Source organism: Numenius arquata, chromosome 2 (assembly GCF_964106895.1).
Source record: "Numenius arquata chromosome 2, bNumArq3.hap1.1, whole genome shotgun sequence".
Classification (NCBI taxonomy): Eukaryota; Metazoa; Chordata; class Aves; order Charadriiformes; family Scolopacidae; genus Numenius; species Numenius arquata.
This window is the reverse complement of record NC_133577.1, coordinates 99,092,656-99,113,048: the sequence shown is the minus strand read 5'-3', so window position 1 is coordinate 99,113,048 and position 20,393 is coordinate 99,092,656. Positions and strand designations below refer to the sequence as shown.

Genomic DNA, 20,393 nt, shown 5'->3' with positions numbered 1-20,393 from the left:
CCATGTCGGGAGGCCGGGGGCGCCCCATCGGGCGCCCCCGGCCTCCCGACATGGCGGCGGGCCCGCGCCTCCCGCTGCGGGGCTGCACCTGTGTGGAAGGGAAGGGAAAGGCGGGGAGGTGGCTCCGGTGCTGGCCGCCGAGAGATCATGTCGACCTAATGATCCCATGAGGTAATGGGAAGATAGTCATTAGCTCACTCCCTCTGGGTATTTTTATCTGGCCTTTTTATTTTTTTCCCCTTACCGCCCCCCCCCCCCCCCCTTCACACACACACACACACACACACGCTGGATTTGCAACATTTGTCTCAATAAATCTGATTAAGATCAGCGTGGCGCTGTTAATCATGTTTTCCTTGAGATGTGGGACCGTGCTTCTGTTGGCGTAAACATCCTTTTGGCAGGGGTGGCTCTGCCCGTTTCTACTTCCATGCACGTATTCGTATTTATTTTCTTACAAACCATGTAATGTGGCAAAGATGTTTCATTTTCCAGTTCAGACACACATGCAGAAAGTTAAAATTGGGTGCTGTTTCCAAAGACCTGAAAGCATCTCCCTGTTTTGTGGAGAAATCCTTTTATTTCAAAGCAGCTGGTCATCAGTCTCATCTCAGGGGTATTCCCTGCAAAATCCTCTAGAGCAGGTGTGTCCCTTCTTTTTGTATAGCAGGAGGAGCATAGGCCCTTGGACATCAGGGTGGTTCATAGCTAAAACCAGTTGGCAAAGTGGAATCATCTGTGTCCTCAGCAGACAAGAAGGATGGTTTAACTGCTGTGGTACTAAGTAGTACCTAGGGAGATGTGAATGAAGCGCTTGGATATCCCAAGCTTTCCTTCACATCCTTGGCTAGGCTGGCCCCTAAAAGCACCAAGATGCTTTTACAGGCGGTGAATGGGAACCTAAGAGTTGACAAGGATGCTTCCTGCCATGGGCCCTTGTGTCTTCAGCAGTGGCTGTATGAGGAAGAGTAAGACCACGATGAGCGTATCTGATAGTTTTGCCCTGATACATTCCCATCCTCTAACTGTTCTCAGCTTAAGCACTTGTGTTTACAGATCTGAAGGCCTTTATCTTTGTAAAGTCAAGATATTTAAGCAAGTATTTTACCTGTGAGCATTTTGAGACTGGAGTTGCGTCTTGCCATGGAAAAGGACAGCATCTAGCCTGGTGGATCCCAGAGTACATCTGAAGGTAATATCTCTCACTGTAATATTAAGATGCAGAAATGCGAGTCTTCCCAGGAGGGCACCTGTTTTTGAGCATTGCGAGTAGCTACCTTTCCAATTGCCCCTTGTAAATTTATTCACATTTAAGGATTTATTCTGCCTTTCCTTTCACTGACCAAGTTCTCACAGAGTTCCCAAGGGCCTGAGATACTGAAAACCATAATTCAACACTTGGGAAAGTACAGTTAGTCCATCCAGCTGTGCTGCATGAATAAAAGGTATTCACCAAGGAAAAGATGGCTGTCAAAGTAGCCTTCAAAGACAGGCTTGGGGTTTGGTTTCCTCCAAAGCCATTTCTCATGCCAAAATGTTATTATGTTAATCTCATCTGTGTAGTTCACTGAAGTCTGATTAGCAAGTTGTACGTTTCTATGAAATATAAGCCCAACACATGTAGAATTTGACAATTTGCTGTGCTCTGTGGAACAGAGTGATCAGTTGCCACACGATTGGTTAACAACTTTTGTCAGGCTTCGTCTGTTGCTCCAGAGTTCAACCCATTTATTGCCATGTGTGTTTAAGCAGTTGCTTTTCTCCCTCCCTCTTTCATCTATCAGTGGCCTCTTGCTCATCTTCTGGCTCCACTCTCATAGCTGTACCAACAAAGCACCTTGAACCAGATCAGAGAACTCATCCAGGTTTTAAATAAGACAGTCAGGACATAGTATTTTTTCAAGATATTCCCAGTGCAGTCCTAAAACCAATTGTGTGAGCTTAAGTAAGGATGATAGGGAAGAACAACTGAATGAACATATTAAACCAGGGCAGCCGTTGACCACTTTGTCTCTGATACACATCTATAGCCGTGCTGAGCAGTAGCTAGCAAATTCTGTTTATCCTCTGGGCATGTGATAGTCAGCTACAGTCAGACCCAAGAGATGTTACCTGTCAAAAGGTGGAGAGCACAGTACAAGAAAGTATAGGTTCCTCATTCACATCTGGAGTATGAACTGATTTGAGTGTAGAAACTAGTGGCATCCCTAAACCCAGATCCTTTCTGGTGAATGCGGCCTGGAAATGTGTGACAAACGGATCGTTAGCCAAGCACCTGGAAAGTCATTGCATGTGTATTACCTGGGTACATACAGTAGGTAGAGATGGTATTCATGTGGTGAATAGCTCTCATTTCTTTCCATTTCGTTCTGCAAAATTGGAAGGTACTTACTCTCTATTTGGATTTTGCCAATTTATTAATTTACTTTTACCTTAACCAGACTAAAGAAGAAAGTTTGCCTTAACTGGATATCTTGGCTTGCATTGGGTGATTGGAAAACATGAAGATACACTTCTCAGGTTGCAGAGCTTAAAAAAATGGGGTACATGGAATGGACCTGAAATGCTCATCACTCTGTTACGCCTTCCCCACTGAGAGTCCTGGGTACAGTCTTACTGCTAAGACAGACAATTAATTTAACATACCAAGCACAAGATCTGTGCAACCTAATCAAAGTCTCCCTAATGATCCCTCTTCTACACCAGCTCTGCCCTTTCTCAGATGGCATTTCCATCCTTGAGCTGGGGGGGGGTCTCTCCCTTGCAGCTCCTTCCCTGTAGCAATTCATGTTAAAACTGAATCCTGCCATTAGTTCAAACTTTTCTTACAAGCCTTCCCATTGCTTAACGGGAAGCATGCATATTAGGCGTCAGATGCTACTCTTAACTCTATTTCCAGTAATTTCTTACTAACTTGTTGATGTTATAACTTAACTTTCTTCTAGAGCTGCCAAATATAAGGCTAGTCATCAGCTGCAGCAGTCAACCACAAAACCCAAATAACAGAATCAATGCTTTATTCATTTCCTTATTTTACAGTCTACCAGATTCAATCAGCATCTACATTATTTGCCAGATTTACGTACACATGTCACAAGCCCTTTTTGACAAGAAGAACCTCCCTGGCTAAGACAGCTGCTTAAGGTTTAAGCAGCTATGGTTTAGGTCTGCACTCCACTAAATTACTCCAGGGTATCTATAGCATAATGGGGAGGCTCCTTGGGGCTCCTTTATTTTACTACATAGGCTATGTTGGAAACTGGTAGCATAGGTATCTCAGAAGATGTATTTTCGAGGACCTTGTAACAGCAGCAGCTGAAAAGCCTTGTAATTCAAAAGAAGCACATAAATGGGGGGAAAGTCCTACCTAGCTCAGGGCAAATTCACACTATGCTGTTCCTTACTACGAGTTTTCCCAAAGGCTTCTCCAATCAGCATGGATAAAATGCCTAAAATTGATTTAAGAAGATAAGTTAGTCATTTAAATGCTCTTTACATTCTGTTAAAATCAGGTACACAAAAACTTGAGCACACCTGCCATTCCTGGGTGTGAAGACCTCACATGGTGTGAGCCGTCTGCCTCCGTGCCTCCAAACAGTGTTCCTCTTTGGCAGTCTGAGATGCTCATACTGTATTACTGCCATTTTATTCCATATAGCCAAGAACGAGGATCTTGATATAGAAACAGATGCACGCTTGCAGTAGACAGAGATGAGGTAATTGAATACAGGTCTTTTCTAGTGCTCTCTTTGCTTAGGCATGCTAAAGGCAGCTCTACCCGGTCATAATTTTACTGGATTCTGTGTATGACACTTTAGAGACATCTGTTTGAACTCACTTATTAATTATTTTCAACTTTGCTTTTCCAGCAAAAACAATGCCATGCTCTCTCTACTCTTCTGCTTTTAAGCTTTGGAGTGATATTCTAGCCAAAGGAATAATACACGAATCCTACCAAAATGTATGTGCACTTCTTGACATTGATCCTGAGGTTCTCCGGCAAAAATGCCCAGGTTTAGGCATCAAAATGCATTTCTAATAACATAATTATCTGCCATTTTCTAAGTTAGGTGCATTTTCCACGCTCTTGGAGGTCGATGTCTCACACTGTTTCTTCTAACCTGAGCAAGGTAGACAGCAGTCTGCAAGAGTGCATTCTTCAAAATAATGCTAAGCTTGGCAAGTTCAGGCTGGGCGGCGTCATCACTGCAGAGCTACTGTGGACTTTTAGGCAGATGTTCCTCTAAATTTCCCCTCTCCACTCGAAAGTGGCTCCCTTGACATTTTGATGATGATCATATATGGGGAGGCTGAGCATCCTGGCCTGAGAAGGCAACTTGCTGTCAGGTTATGATAACCTGGGTGCAAACTACTGTGGGTAGGTCCAACCCAGAGACACCACCATGACAGAAGTAGCACAGGTACTCAGCAAACTAGGAGCAAAGCTCCAGCTCTGCAGGAGAGATTTAAGTTTTGACCGTAAGCTTATTTCTATGTTCTTGTACTACCATCTCCAAACTATTCTGGCTTACACCTGCTGCTTTGTGTGCCATGAAGCTTAGGACACAGTTCAAATAAAAAGTATGGCACCTGCATGATGTAAGGCATGAACCTGTTATAAGCAGAGTTCTTAAGCATAGCTTACACCAAAAAATGTTGCGGTGACTTGCACTGTGCAGACTTTTGCTGGACGAGTGTTTCCTGCCAGGAAAGGGCAGGGTGTGGAAGGAGAGGAAAATTAAATTTGTGCACTGTGGCCAGGCTGGGGTCCTGTTACACCTCAGTATTTTCTCCATTTGGCTTGGAAATATTTTGTGTGCATTGGGAGACGTAGTCAGTGTTCAGAAAACAGAGTAGAAAGCTACACTGCTGTCTTACTCTCCGTGCAGCAGCAAAGACCAGCCTCAAGGAGAGCCTGGGTGGGCTTGTGTTGGATATGGGCTTCCGCTGTAGCTGCCCACACAAGCCACTTGCAAGCCTCCCAACCCTTGCAAGCCACAGCTGCTTTATGAGAGAGGAGCAAAACTGGCATCCAGCCCACAACATTAGAAGATTTGGGGCACCCTGTTGTTGCCATTTTAATTTCTGAGGAGGCAGTTCGCCTTGACACTTACTTCTCTTCCTACCTCCTGCTGGGTTTTTTTTACAGTCCTGACATCCTGAAAGCAATATAAACTTTGCCAGGTTAGTCAGGCTTTTGAGAAGTCTAGATTTAGCTAAAGCATTTCACAGCGCTCCCAGCTGAACTTAACCATTCACCAGGAAACTCTGCTGTGCTTAGGAATCACCATCCTTCTGAACAAACACAGATGGAATTAGCATTCTTTCAATCCAGTTCCATAAAAAGCTTCAAGAGCTCAGTTTCAAATGACTGAAGTCATTTCCGCCAAATCTGGCTTGGCATTAGATCTCAGCAAGTTGCAAAAAAATACACAGAAGTGAAATGTTGAAGTGTGAAAAGAAATTGATTCCCTGTCAAGTTATGTTGCAGATGTGCACAAATTCTTACTGCAGCATGCACCCGGACTTTCGTGCATGATTTTAACACATGTTGAAAGCTAGTTAGATGGATGTGACTCAGACTTTTAAAACTATGCTTCTCCCTGCAGAAACCACACATGGAAAACTTCGGTCCTACAGGATTTTACTTGGAAATTTCATTTTCATATTTTGGAATTTTTTTTCACCTCTGTGACATCTAGGGAATAAAGCGGAGCGTGTGAAAGAGAGCTTATAGAATGGAACTTGTAATTCACATTTAGTTGGACAGTAGCAGGATCTACTGCTCCTGCTCTGATACACAGGATTCAGAATGCAGTATATAAAACATACAGTGATTTTTCAGAAGATGACTTATATTCCTAAGAATAAATCATATTTACAACTCTGCTGATGTGAAATACAGAGCTTATCCAATAGTCTGTCCAGCATCATCTTCTATACCTTGGTATGATTTACAGCAGTGTTGATACTTCAGGCATCTGGCGATATAAAAAACGGAGCAAGGTCTTCTCTGAATGTCTTGAGTATTTCACACAACTTCTATTGTGTATCTTTGTCCTCTTGGGAAAGTCACAGTGTTAGAGACTTGTGTAATTGTTTTCAGTAATGTTTTTCAATATTGGATTAACCAGCTGAAATCCATGTAGTAAGTATCAAAAGTACCAGCTATTTCCATGGTCAGAGCGCTGTGTTCCTCTCACAGATCACAGTTTCAGGCTGTATTTTTAGCCAAAGACTAAATTATTAAATCTGCTTCTAACAATTTATAGATTTAAGTAGTTTTAAAGAAGGTGGCAGAGTCACCATTTTCTTTATTCCCTCTCCCTTCCCAGGCGGATTCCTCTGCTTATTCTCTCCCATGGTCCATCTTCCCCCTGTCCTATTTTATGGCTGCTGCCACAGTTTCCAAAGCTTTGACATCTTCAGGTCAGGGGGTACAGCATGATGCTGCACAGCTCCAGCACAGGTCAGTCTGTCTCAAAACAACTGGGACAGATGGACAGGCTTTTTCATATGTTTCAATTACTGTACTAGTTTCTTTACTGTACCTAGAAGGGCCCTACAATAAGACACGAGCAGATAATGCTATTAAAAATCAGTCACTATCGTATTATAAGAAGGTGCATGCCCTCCTCATGTTTACTTTGAAAAGGACAAATTGTTCCTTAAACATTAGAAATAATTGTTACCCAAAAAATAGCAGAGAATCAAGGAGGGGGGAGTGTCTATGAAAAAGAGAATATTTGCCCACTTATCGACATAATTAATTTCTTCTAAACTTTGTAATGTAATGCAAGGGAGCACACAAGGTGGGTTACTGCATTCAGAAGCATTTTGCCCTCAAGAGGTGAAGGTTCACAGTTTGGTTAGGTCCCAAATAACTGACTTGCAATGACTCTGGCACTTCCTAACTAACTGAAGTGTTAGGTAGTATAATGAAATTTCAAGGCAAAGAAAAACACAAATAGCTTCTGCAGTTGTGAAAGAAGTAAAATCTTGACAGGCCTCAACCCAACATTTACAATACAATTACGTGGTCCACTAGTCAAGCAAAAGTCCCGTTCAGGTAACATTGCATAGAAAGTACTGGACTGGTTTCCTGTGGCAGTTTCCCTTCACTGCATACCATCATGACATCGTGGAGATTTTATTTTTTTCACCGAGAGATGCAAGGCTGTTACCAGAATAACAAAAAGGGAATCTAAATTCAGAGCAGAGAACAATGTGATCTGAGCTGGACATGCTTTGCAAATAGTGCACAAGAAATGGAGGTTTGGCCACATTTTGTTTAATGACAATCAATTAAATAAAACAGCATTGTTGTTGAATGTAGCCATTCTTTTATCCAAGGACACCATCTTTTCCCTTTCTGCAGGTGGAAAGACTGTAATCTAGTTTCAAAAGAAGAATAGTGCAATTGCCAGTTTGATATTAGTAATTGAGCACTTTGCCTGCACAATTCAGGAACCATCCTTTGTGTAGGTCTAGCCAAGGTGTTACTGAAGAAAATAGTAGTATTTCAGTGTGGTATTCTTGAAAGGTTTGAGCCTGCCTGATCCAGCTCACTGAAAGGTCACATGCCATGCTGATCATGGTAGCTGAGCACCACTACAAGTCAAGACGATCATTCATATTAGTTAGGCTTTTGGAGATCTAGGCCTTGAATTTTCCTTAAGGAAATCTCAGTATTTAGCTATCAGAGTTTTGCTATGCTGTGGCAATTTTTCTGCTCACAAAGGAACCTTTCATTACCATGGTAAACAATAACAGATTGAAGCAAAACCCCCAAATATCCTGCTTCTTAGGAAACAAGCATAAATGCTTCACAAACAATTTGGGAGGCGGGGGGAGAGAAGAAAAGGTCTGCGAAGCTGCACTAGGGGTTATGGTCCAGCGGGAGAGTAGGTGAGGAATCTTACATGGCTCCTGACTGCCGGCAAAGCTTTTATTGCTACAAGCAACGTAGGGACCGGGCAGCCTGACCGAGCACACTGGCCCAAAGGAAAGCAGGATTTCAGCAAGCAAAGGCAATAGGGCTCAAATCTACCCACCCTAATTTCTCCTAGTGGCTTCAGTGGGCAAACTGACAGACTGAGGCAAGGATCCTGCTAAATAATCACCAAAATGATATTTTGCATTGCAGTAGTAGTTGCTGGGAAAGTCTGCCCTGTGTGGTGCACGCCTTTTTTGTTGTTGTGTTTTACTTTGTTTTTCCCAGACATAACTCTCTGACGTGCATAGGGCACCATGCCATGTGTGTCACATCTTTCCTGCACATGATCTATAGGTCTGTAAAATTCCCCTGTTTTTCACAGGAAGAGATAGTAATCCAGCAGAATCCAGTAAAAGCAGGATTGGAAAAATCTTTCAAGACTAAATACACTTTATAGTTTAAATAAACTTTATAGTTTGTTTAAAATTAAATAACTTCATTTCTGGAAACTCTTTATTTTTAGTAAATGAGAGCTATCAAAGAAAACCATTAACATTTATTAAAATTCCTATGGAAATTTTTTGTTCAACAGACTACAGAAAAAAAACAGGTTTTGGCTCGTTCCTCGTACGAGTAACAGAAAATACAGATTCACTTTTGTGTACCAATGTCTTACCAACAGTGCTCTTCTCTCTCATTTCCAGAGCTCAAGATACCTGAATGTTTAAGTGCTTATCTATATGACTTCAGCCTTGTCTCATGTGAACGTCTGCCAGGCAGGAACTGGGCTGTCAGCTTCATCCCATCAAAAAGCCTTCCAGTGCCATGAGCTGAAGGCAGGTTCCAATTGTTAAGTCATTCTGGCCCGGGCTGAATTTAAAGGCAGGCTCCTGTAGCTGGCGGAAGTTGCTGGAGGCAATGGCTCAGCAAAAGGCATTAAAATCATATGTCTCATAATTATTCCTTTGACTCAATTACCCAGTTACTCTTTATTTTTATATCCAGTGGAACCTGAGGGCAGCAAATACTGCATAAGGGGAACAAATCCTGTATAATAGTTCTTGTTTTGGTACATTCACTTAGTGGTGATTTATTAAGGGCTGCTGAATAAGCCTGATTAAAATGCATAAACAGTTCTGAACAGTAAACAACCATGTCTAAGGATGAAAAAATGGGACCCACATGCTGTGCATGGAAATTGCCCTTAACAACATGGCCTATTGTTGAACAGATAGGAAGCCAAAGGTTGCTTGTAATCAAATTTGAAGTTTCCCATCACTTATAAAAGCAACACTTCCTTGTGTAAACGTTTCAATTTGTTGTTGTTAAAAACTGCTTCCTGACTTAATCCCTACAGGAACCCACGATTTCTTTGATTGTCAGGTAGAAAGACAATTTCAGATAGAGTAACTTTTAGATTTAGACAAAGTAAAATAAATACGCTCAGCCCAAGTGTTCCCGCAACAATAAAATCTGCATAGTTTCCTAAGATTAATTAGAAAAAATGACCCGTTGCTTAAATTTAATCTCTTCTGAAAATTTCCTCTGTTCTTGCAATTAAAATAATGCAAAATAGCAGAGATATATAGAGCACAGTACAGAAGTACTAACCCTCCTAACTTTGTACCACAGCTAGAAACTCCCTGCAGCTTTTTTATTTTTCCCTTGATTAACAAGGTTATTTAATTACAGGAATTTTCATACTAAATATCTGATCTAATGTACACTACAAGATTATTGTCTTTCCATTGTTGGAAGGCTTTGAGTCATGCTTAGAGCAAACAAAGGTACATTTCAAAAAATAAAATTTGCTTTTGATTACTTTGACAAATACATCTTCAGAGCAAGGAAACCCAAGTCCCAACTGGACTATAAATGCCATTACATTTCCCATTGCATTTTCTGGATGCAACGGGGGCTTTGCCAGAGGCTTTCAGGGAGCCAAGATTTCACCCCTGTGTTTGAGGTCTCTGAACAAAATGATGTCTCCCTAACATTGCTAAAACTTTTTTTTTCCTGTAACAAATAGGACCAAATTGTATTTAACTATGTCCTCATGTATAAGACATGACTCTTTATATCTGTCATCTTTGCAAGGTCATAGAGACTTTGAGGTCCCTAACAACTGGAGAAATGCAAATGTTGCACCCGTCTCCAAAAAGGACAAGATGGGGACCTACAAGAACTAAGAGGACCTTGTGAGATTCAGCAAGGACAAATGCAAAGTGCTGTCCCCCCTGCAGCAGCCCAGGCTGGGAGGAACAGCCCTGGGAGCCCGGTGGGCAGCTGAGCATGGGCCAGCTGTGTGCCCTGGCAGCAAGGATGGCCAGCAGCCTCCTGGGCTGTACAAGCAGGGATGCAGCCTTTGGAATAAGGGAAGAGATTATTTGCTATTTGTCAGCGCTCGTTAGACCGTATCTAGATAGTGCGGCCAGTTTTGGGCCCACCAATGCGAGAAAGAGATTGACAAGCTGGAGTGAGTTCAGCAGAGGCTGATGGGGACTAGATGGGGACTGGAGCACTTGCCCAGTGAGGAGAGACTGAAGGAACTGGGCTTATTCAGGCTGAAGCAGACACAGCTTTAGGGGGGAACCAACAGCCCCCCAGTACTTATGGGGAGGTTACCAAGAAGATGGAGTCAGGCTCTTCACAGCAGAGCATGGAAGGAGAACAAGAGGCAACAGGCATAAATTGAAAGAAGAGTGGTTCAGATTGGATATAAGGAAAAACCTTCTTCCCCATGAGGATGGTTGGGCAGTAGAAGAGGCTGTGCAGTCTCCGTCCCTCAAAGTTTTCAGGACAACTGGATAAAGCCCTGAGCAAGCTAGTCTGAGCTCAGAAGTGACCCTGCTTTCAGCAGGTGGTTGAACTAGAGACCTTTTGAGGTCCTTTCCGGACTGAATTATCTTATGAGCCTATTCCAGTATTCAGGAATGAAGTTCCTGACAACAGATCTGCTGAAACTACACTGCAACATCAAACCAATTTTTAGTAATGTTGTAATTGGGAATTTTCCATGTGATAGGCTTTACAATGTATACTAGACCGAAGGAGCTGCCTGAGCTGAGAGAAGGTGGGGAAGAAAGAATATTCCTAGATCTTTTTGGAGAACCTCTGTGGCTCTTACTTACGGGTCCTTATACTGGGATAAGACTGGGATCCACAAAACCTTAAGTCCTTCTGTATTTAAGCATCTTCTATGTAAAGACTGTAAGCTCCCATTTTTGCAGATTTTCTTTTTTAGACCAAAATACTATTTTTTAATTTTTTTATATCACAGGCCATGGCACTTAAGCTGTGCACAGCGAGGACCAGGAATTCTGTGGGGCAGGAGAGAAGGCGTTGGGAAAAGCCGGTGTCTGTGACCTGGGGACAAGTTTTCGTGTTCTGCTGTGGGATTGCTTCAAGATTTTGCATCAGCTGGCCTGAGGCCTCCTGGCTGTACACGTGGCTAAAGCACAAAAAATGAATATTGTCTTTCTCACTGAATGTATTTTTACTAATAGAGGCTCTAACTACTGTATTTAGTCTTAAGGTTTTCCATCCATTATACATACCTGGATTCTGCTGAACAAAACAGGCCCTTCCAGAGATGTTGACAAAACCAAACCCACATGTGGGCTCCAGGGAAGCAGGGAAGGCTTAGGCATGGGATGGACACTGGGGTGCTGACCTCCACTATGGGGTGGGATGACTGACTCCCATGGGCTGTGGGAGAACTCGATGTCCGTGGTGCATTTAACTGTTGAAAATACAGATTTTGCAGTTGCCCAAAAGCTCACGGGAAGTCTGGTTGGGCCAATGCAATATACAGAGGGGCCTGTAATTATACTTAGAAGGTTATGTCTGATAAGGATCTGGTTGAAAGTGTATGATTAAAATTTCTGAGGGTTTCTGTTGGAGCTAATTGTAGCTCGAATGATTATGGCCAGTAGGAGGGTACTCATATCTTTGGAAATTAACAATTTTAAAAGTGGTGTGAACCAGCATTAGTATGCTTTGTCCTAACCATAGAGTTACACAAGTTTTATGAAGTCAGATATAAAAATGAAAGTTCTGTCTCATCTTTGGTTTGGATCTTACCCAATTTGGGCATTTGACTTAAAAGATTCATAAGTCAAAATTAGTGAAAAGATCATTATCTTTTTTATGAATACTTCTCAAATTAGAATAGTGTTCATTGTTTGGTGTACTGATGACTTTTCCTAATATGGAACGCTATTTCGAGCATGTGTTAATACTGTTAAGCGTTCACTTAAGATTAAGGTTATACCTTAAATATTTTAAGAGTGATGGGATTCAGAGTATCCTGGGGTGCAAGGCTGTATGCATAAAACTATGCTCGGGTGAAAATACAGGATTGCATATAGGAAATCCTCTTTTTCTTCTTTTCATACTATACAGCTTGGCATGAAAAGAATTGTTGTTTCTGTAGATTAGAAGCTCCTCAGATGTGAGATACTCTCTGTTATTACCTGCGCTTGGTGTCTTTTACATTCTTCACTTGTCTGCTTTTAATGTGCTGCCAAATTACCATACCAAGCTGTAGATGTTCATTTACATTTTGCTCTCCAAGCAAACAAATAGCAAAGAAGCTATTTCCTTTCCTAGATTTTTACAAGTATCAAGCGATGTATTTGAATTTCAGTTATTACTCTAAAAAACCTTTTTCTGATTATTTTCACACAAATGCGAGAATAAATTTTGACAATAAATGTGATCTAAGATTCATTACTTTAAAATAACTATATTTTCCAGTACTTTCAAACATTCATTTTCTTTCTCTTCACTAAAATTTAGCCTTACAGTTCTTTTCTGCTTTGCACAGATGTACATCTGTTTCGGAGTGTTTATATATTACTGGAAAAAATGTTATACCTAATTACAATTCTTATGATTGTCCCTCAATTCATATCCATTTAATACAGCTCTCTTATTTCATTTAAGGAACCATTTTTCCCCAGTGTAACCTGTCACCATCAATACCGCATTTGATGATGTTACATATCAATCTTTTATGTGATGCTAAATCAAAAAGCCTCTTTGTAGTCAACTTTGGATGTTCCGTGCTTCGCTCCTGTCAGTTTTCATTGTCTTTCCCATGAAGAAGTTAATCACGTTAGTTAAACAATTTTCTTCTTATATATCCATGCTGACTAGTGTGTTTGTGTTCATATGTTTCCCAGTTATCTTTCTAAATAATTACTGAAACAATTTTTTGTGGTTTAGTGTTCTTCTAATATAACAAATCATAGCTGGGTGGCATGTATTTGGGAAATCAACTGAGATACTGGGCCAACAGGGAAAAATAATTCAGGAGATATCCTAATGTTACAAAGAGATGTAATTGTCAGGGAATAGCCCTCTGACATGTTTACTATGTGTTATTTAACCTATCACTATTTGTCAGTCTGTGCTGTGTACATAAACTCTGATTCTGCGTTAGCCATCTATAAGCACATTACTGCACCCAGTAACCCCTATTTAACCCCTCTTCTCAGGTCATTGGAATAGAAGTCAAAGGGTTGTGATCAATTACTCAATTAAGGTAGATTGTAATCTCTCCAGGTGTTTGCATAGCACCTATTCCCTTGTATACAATTACTTCTTCTCTTCTTTCTTCCCCACGCACTCACGTAATTTAAATGTCTTATTTTTTTACTCTGCAGAAGGATGAATAACTTCTCCATGGTACCATGTAAAAACCATTCACTTTTCATTATTAAAGTCATTACAGCTAGTCAAACACTCTGACAAAATGGTTTTGGTTGGAAAACACTCATTTGAAAATACCACAATCAATTTTGTCTAGAAGTTCATTAACAAGACTGAAAATTTACATTTTGTTACTATCAGCACTCGGTTTTAATGCTTAAATACCGAGTAATCACTCTCATAAAAATGAAACAGTAAAATTATCTACATGTTTCAGGGGCAACGCTTACCTGAAATGATAGGAAATTATAATGTCCCACGTTATTATTCCAGTTGGGAATGCAATTCCAAAAGGATAGAAGTGATCATGAAATAGATTACTTGGAGGGTCTATGGCTATGTGGTTTTCTGGCTGTCCTCATGCCCGCCTCAATGGGAGGGCCATTTTTTATTCTCTCAAGCTACTTGGAATATAATATTGCCAGTCGCCTCTACAGGATTTTCTCTTTGATACTTACAGGCAATACTTCATCAGCTGCTGACAATGTGGAGTTTTTCTTGCTATCACGTCTAACTTACAAAAACGTTACTCTTTTTTATTCGAAGTCCAGTCGCCTCTTTGCTTTTTCTCTAGATATCAAACCCATAGCTGTACTTCAGTGTACTTTCGTAACTCCGCTCGAAGAGGCATTTGTAATATCCTCACATCATCTGCCCTTATTAGACCCCTGTCCAACCTTTGCACCTCATAGAATAAAACTCCCTTTTCAGATATCATGCAATCACCCTTTTCTTTGGTCTTAGATAAACCTGCCTTTATGATTATTTTTTGCCATTTGATACCACTTCAGAAGGCCTACTACTCTTATATCACTGTATGGGATCATACCATTGTAGAGGATTCTGTTCAGTTTCACGTGTGATCCTTTATAGGTGCTGTACATCTGGTTTGTTTTTTATAGAGGTAACACTGGAAAGAGTCAATTTATTTTACACCTATTCTAGTTGTCCTAATTACTGTTATTATATTATACTTACTATATTACATTATTTTTACATTATTAGTGGTAATACAATTGGAAAGTCTAGAGATCAGCTATTCACGTTCCATTGCGCAAAAAGCTGTAGCTGACTGATAGCCCGTAGAAACGTCCATTTCTATTTCAAGTAAGCCTGAAGAAAACTTTGAAGTTGAGCAGTACTATCAGATAGAGCATAGATTCTTGAAACACAGCAGTGAGAGTCCCATGCTATTAGAAAGATTTTAATACATTATTACTTTATGTTTTGCACCTGTGGTGGTGTGCAGCAGACACTCATTTTCAGCTTCTTCCCTCTCACCAAGGATTTGTCCCTAGGCCCCTGGGAGTGAAATTCTGGTGAACACAACAGAACCCAGAATAAAGATACAGCTTATTCCAAGTAACAGTTTCATCTAATATAAAAAACATTATCCTGAAAAATGTTGAAAGAATAATGTTACACACAGCCTCTGCCTGTTTAAGAACGCCAATAAATCCGTACAGGAAACATTAAAATCATCAGTGGCCTACTGGTGATTTTTATGCTACAATTTATCTAACAAGCCTTCAAGCCATATTATTTTGCTGTTAAAGAGCAATGACTTTTAGTGGACTCAGTTCAATTAACTGCTGACTTAACTTTTCCTCTGCATTGTAATTAAAAACAACGGCAGCTGGAAGACCAGTTTCTGCATTTGTTTGTTTGTGCTGCTTCTGAGAGAACAAAGTGAAAATCCCAGATTACTGATGTGATAGTTTAAGGAGCCATCCTGTTTACGGTGTCCTGGCCATGTCTCCGATTAAATATATTTGGAGGCCAAAGGCCAAAATCCTAGGCCACAGTCAGACATTCACCACAGAAATGACAGTGCTTGTTTAAATGCCGCTGCCCTCCCCCCCGCCCAAGCCCCCTTTCTCTGCATCCCCAAAGCAGAGACGCCAAAATAGATTGTATAAGTGGCTCTGCATCTTCCTGAATCCAGATATCAGCAATAGCAGATAAATTTAATCTGCTGTGGAACGCTGTTTAGGACAAATGCAGTGACTTCGTCCTCACATGAGCCATTTTGCGTACACTGCTGTTTGAGGCTATGTTGAAATTGCGATCAACTGGTTTCGTATTTTGTCCTTTGGCCTTCCGTCTTGTTGAAGGTACTGTGAAGTTATAGGTGGCTGCTGTCTTCAAAAATGCCCCATTCATACTGCATGTGACCCAGACCACCAGGTGGTTCCTTCCCTTTTCTACCACCTCACCTAAGTGCACCCTTCTCAGCATCTCCCTTCACTCTTTCAGTTGCCTTGGAATGAGGCACGAAGCTTCCATTGGCCTTTTCCTTCTCCCTGTAATTCCTTTCAAAATTATATTAACTGTTTTGGCTTAGTTAAAGGTAAACTGGGTCCAGTTGGGGCTGGACCTGAGGAATTCTGAGAGCTGTAATCTTATGAGTTGAGGCAATTACACAGAGATGGCATAGCAACTGGAAAATAACCAAACTGGCTGTGGGAATTCCAGGATTTTGCTTTGTAATAGCTCCCAAACAAGCAGGACACAGGCAGTGATTGTGAATAAATCACACCTGATTTGCCAAGCAGGGTTCATTGACCGAGAATTAACTATGAACTTATTTGTCAGCAAGTGTACAGCATTCCTGCACTGTGCCAGTGACCCAAATCCTGTCTGGTGAGTCTGAAGGGATATGACATTTCCTTAGCAGACTATTTTGTTTGTATTTGTTTTACATTGGATCCACTGATGGCGCCAAATTGACTTACATGGTAGCTCTTCTTAAAGCAGAAAAATTCCACATTGACTAACAAAACTAGTTTTGCTCACAGTGAAGATATACAGGTGTCATGCAGTGCTACTTTTGTGTTGCTGTTATATTAAAACAGAATAACAAATACTTGCCCTATGTTTCTCCACTGATTTCATAGCATAATATATATCAGCATAAGGGATAAGAGGAATACCCTAGCTAGATGCCATTTAAGTCCAAACAATTTTCTTACTTCAGCTTCCCACGCCTGGCCAAACCCAAAGCTGTGGTTATTTTAATGTCAGTTGCCCTTTCTTAGAGCAACACCTCACACAGCGAATGCGGGAAATGGCCAGGAATCTAAATAAGTTCTTCTGATGGAAAGATAACCTTAGTGTGAAATATCGCGAGGAATCTTTGCCAGACTAAATTATCTACATAATTTTCCTGTTTCCCTGAAAAATAAAAAGCCCTTAGAGTTTGATGTAAAGTGGGTCCCTTTGGTTTGCAAATCTGTTGTTACTGTCTTTACAGAAAGTGTGGAAATTCTGAAAATGATACTGAAGGCTGCAGCCCTGTGAGCTGCCTGCTGCTGCCCAAGGCAATGAGCACCATCTTTCAAAGAAACCAAAATGATTTAAAAATCAGTACTTCGGGTTTTCATGTCAGAGCCTTAAAAACAAACAACCAGTTTAAAATATGGTCGAGGCACTACCTACATCATTGCGCTCAGAGGCTGAATGCTGCAAAAGCCATAACGATCCACTGTCTTACGTAGGGAGGTGTTTTATACTGAACCCAGTGTCGTAGTGAACTGTGTTATCATCCACTAATGGCACACAGGATATTTGCCAAAGATGCTGTCACTTTATAGAGACAGGTAGACAGATGGACTACGGCCCAAGAAGAGCAAACTTGTTTTGTTAATGGCAGAAGAGCAGTTCTTTATTCTTATCTTGGTTAGGGTCAGAGTCTGACAGCCTTCTGCAGCGTTTGTAGTGCTTTACTCCTTCAGTAACCAAACTGCAATCCAGGAGAAAAGGAGCATTATTCAAGACAGGTAAACAGAGCAGAACCTGGCCCTCAGTCAATAACTGATTTGCAGAAAGGTCTTTTTAAAATGTGCTGTGAATGACTGTTTGCTTGCCTTGAGGCAACAAACAAAGACAACCTCCAAATCCCACTATAGCAACTGGCAAGTGTAATCCTAGCCAGCCTATTTCAGCTCATTTCAAATACACTGTCCTAAGTGAATCGGGAATTTCAAGGAAGGAAAGTTAAAAGATGCTGGCAAATGAATCTCTGCTACAAAGGCTGAAACGGGGGATTACAAATGAGCGATCCCTTTAGTTAGCCTGCTAAATTGGTGTGCAGGCCTGGAAAAAGAGAACAATGAACACCTCCTGACACCAGGCTGTTTGTCTGGTGAGTATCCCTAAGTGCAAATGTTGGTACTGTGTGAGTATTTTTTGTGTTTCTATAAAGTCCTAATGAGCTCCTTGGGTGAGAGTGAAACCCTTTGCTTTTTCACACTGTGCTCAAGACCCTTAAACTTCATGGGGTCAGGCCTAAAGAAAGGGTAATGGACCATGAGGTCCAGCTTAATAGACCCGATATTAACACAGCAGCAAGAATGTCACCAAATGCAAAGTTTAGGGCAGGCAATGAATGAAGTATTTGTTACACTTAAATAATATACAAAGATTATAACAGAGTAGTAGCACTATATCAATGTCATCATGCGGGACTTTGAAAATCCCCCATGTATGAAATAACTTTGCAATGCGTCCTTGTATTATAAACACCAGAATTTACTTACATGCCCTAAATGATTAATTACATTAATGTGTGTTAAATGTCATATCTAGCCAATAATACTCATCAGAACTTCTCGTTAATCTTAGAACCTGAAAACCTACGTTTAAGAAAACCTCTCTAATCTGTCAGATAGCACTAAGAGAATATTTGCATATGAGAAGCAAAGAGTTTATTCATTCAGTGGCTGAGATTCCGGTACTGGCAAATCAACAGTTTTATTGAAAAGAGAATGAGATTTCTCACTTTCAGTTTAGCCCCGACATGTTTATTTGTGCAAATAATGTTTCATCTGACTAATGAAGTTAATTGATAACTCATGCTAAATTATGAACCAATGTGGGGCCTGAGCCTTCTTGTCTCTAACGTTTATTTTAATATGAAACAATAAAGTAGCATGTGGTAATGAAAACCCCAATTAAAGCAAAGGAATAAATACAGTTACTTAGGAAGACTAGGGATCAGCAATTCAACAGCTTATTTAATCATTATTTTACTTCTTTTCCTAGGCATATGTTTGTAAGCCCAGAACTGCTTAACACTATATTTGAAATTGCCCTAGATTAAACTTTATTGGTAGATAAGAAGCCTCTATTATTGCCTCCACCTTGTATTGTTAGAAGAATTAAAATGTAGATACAAATAGTGATTCAGTGAGCTTTCTGAAAGTGGCATAAAGGCATTTCTTAAAAAAATCCGTTTTTCATTGGGCAGAGTTTACTTTCTCTTCTAATGACTGAGAGCAAAATACTTTCCAATAATATACTTCAAGGAGCAGCTATTCTATGAGGAGTGTGTACTGTCCCTTTGAAATAAGACTCCACACAGATGTATGGTGCTTGAAACGGGAAACAGAAACATTAAGAAAAACAGATATTGATAAAGTTAGTAATTATATTTAATTTGACAAAAATAAAAAATTCTTTTTACTTTGAAAAAAAAGAAAATTTCCAATGTGTAGATACCTGACATCACCAGTATGTGTTTGCAGGTGATGGGAATGAAGAATGGCCCCAACCTTCTGGGGCCTCCAGAGGGACAGGAGAGCTGCTCTCTTCTCTTGGTGAGCAAAGGAAACTAATGGAACAGCATTACCTGCTTTTCTGCCATAGGACAGCTGCAAACAGGTTAGCTAAAATACAGATTTTTTTCTTCCTTATGAGGTTAATTAAAGGTTGATGGATTGATGGAAAACAGGTCCTTTTCTGGGGGTACCTTTCTTCTCACAGGGACTTTGTGTAGAAACTCACACACTGCCAAGCATTCCCTGAGTTGGCCAGGGAGATGGCCAGAGTTGCTGAGCTAGGCTTGCCCAGCGTCCAGAGGTGGCAGCAGAAACTGCACAAGAAAACTGAGCCCACAACAGCTGTGTTTCAAAAGCCGACTGCTGAGCCCGTCTGCATTAAAAAGAGCATGGCCAGCAGATTGAGGGAGGTCGTCCTCCCTCTCTACTCTGCCCTGGTAAGACCACATCTGGCTTACTGTGTCCAGTTCTGAGCCCCCCAGTTGAAGAAGGACAGGGAACTACCAGAGAGTCCAGCGGAGGGCTACAAAGATGATCAAGGGACTGGAGCACCGCTCTTATGAGGAAACGCTGAGATACCTGGGTCTATTTAGCCTGGAGAAGACTGAGAGGGGATCTCATCAATGCTTATCAATATCTAAACAGTGAGTGTCAAGAGGATGGGGCCAGACTCTTCTCAGTGGTGCCTGGTGACAGGACAAGGGGCAACAGACACAAGCTGAAATTCCATCTCAGCATGAGGAAAAACTTTTTTACTTTTAGGGTGGCAGAGCACTGGAACAGGCTGCCCAGAGAGGTGGTGGAGTCTCCTTCTCTGGAGGTATTCAAAATCCACCTGGATGTGTTCCTGTCCAACCTGCTTCAGGTGAACCTGCTTTGGCAGTGGGGTTAGACTAGATAGTCTCCGAAAGTCCCTTCCAACCCCTCCAATTCTGTGATTCTGTGATTTCCAGACCTCTCAGGCCTGAACAGCAAGCCAGGCTGTACAATGGAGGAGGAAGCCGTGAAAAGCAGAGACCAATTGCTTCACTGACCTCTCTCTCGTAACTGCTAGGGAAAGATGGGGACCAAGGTAATTGCCAAGGCACTCAAAGAGGGTTAATATTACTGACTTTACTATTTTCTGCCTCTCACAGAAGTATTCGGTGCTCATCCTCCATTTTTGAAAGTTAGTAGTTCAACAT

At 41.1% G+C, this 20,393-nt stretch overlaps 1 protein-coding gene across 1 annotated transcript in view; it reads left to right on the top strand.

Annotated features, from left to right (window-relative positions):
- Positions 1-2: 2 nt before the first annotated feature.
- The window catches only part of ANO6 (anoctamin 6), a 125,063-nt gene continuing 104,672 nt past the window's right edge, over positions 3-20,393 (top strand). Inside the window, exon 1 of the mRNA XM_074167612.1 lies at positions 3-90. Coding sequence (XP_074023713.1) covers positions 3-90 — 88 coding nt within the window. The remainder of the gene's footprint in view (positions 91-20,393) is intronic.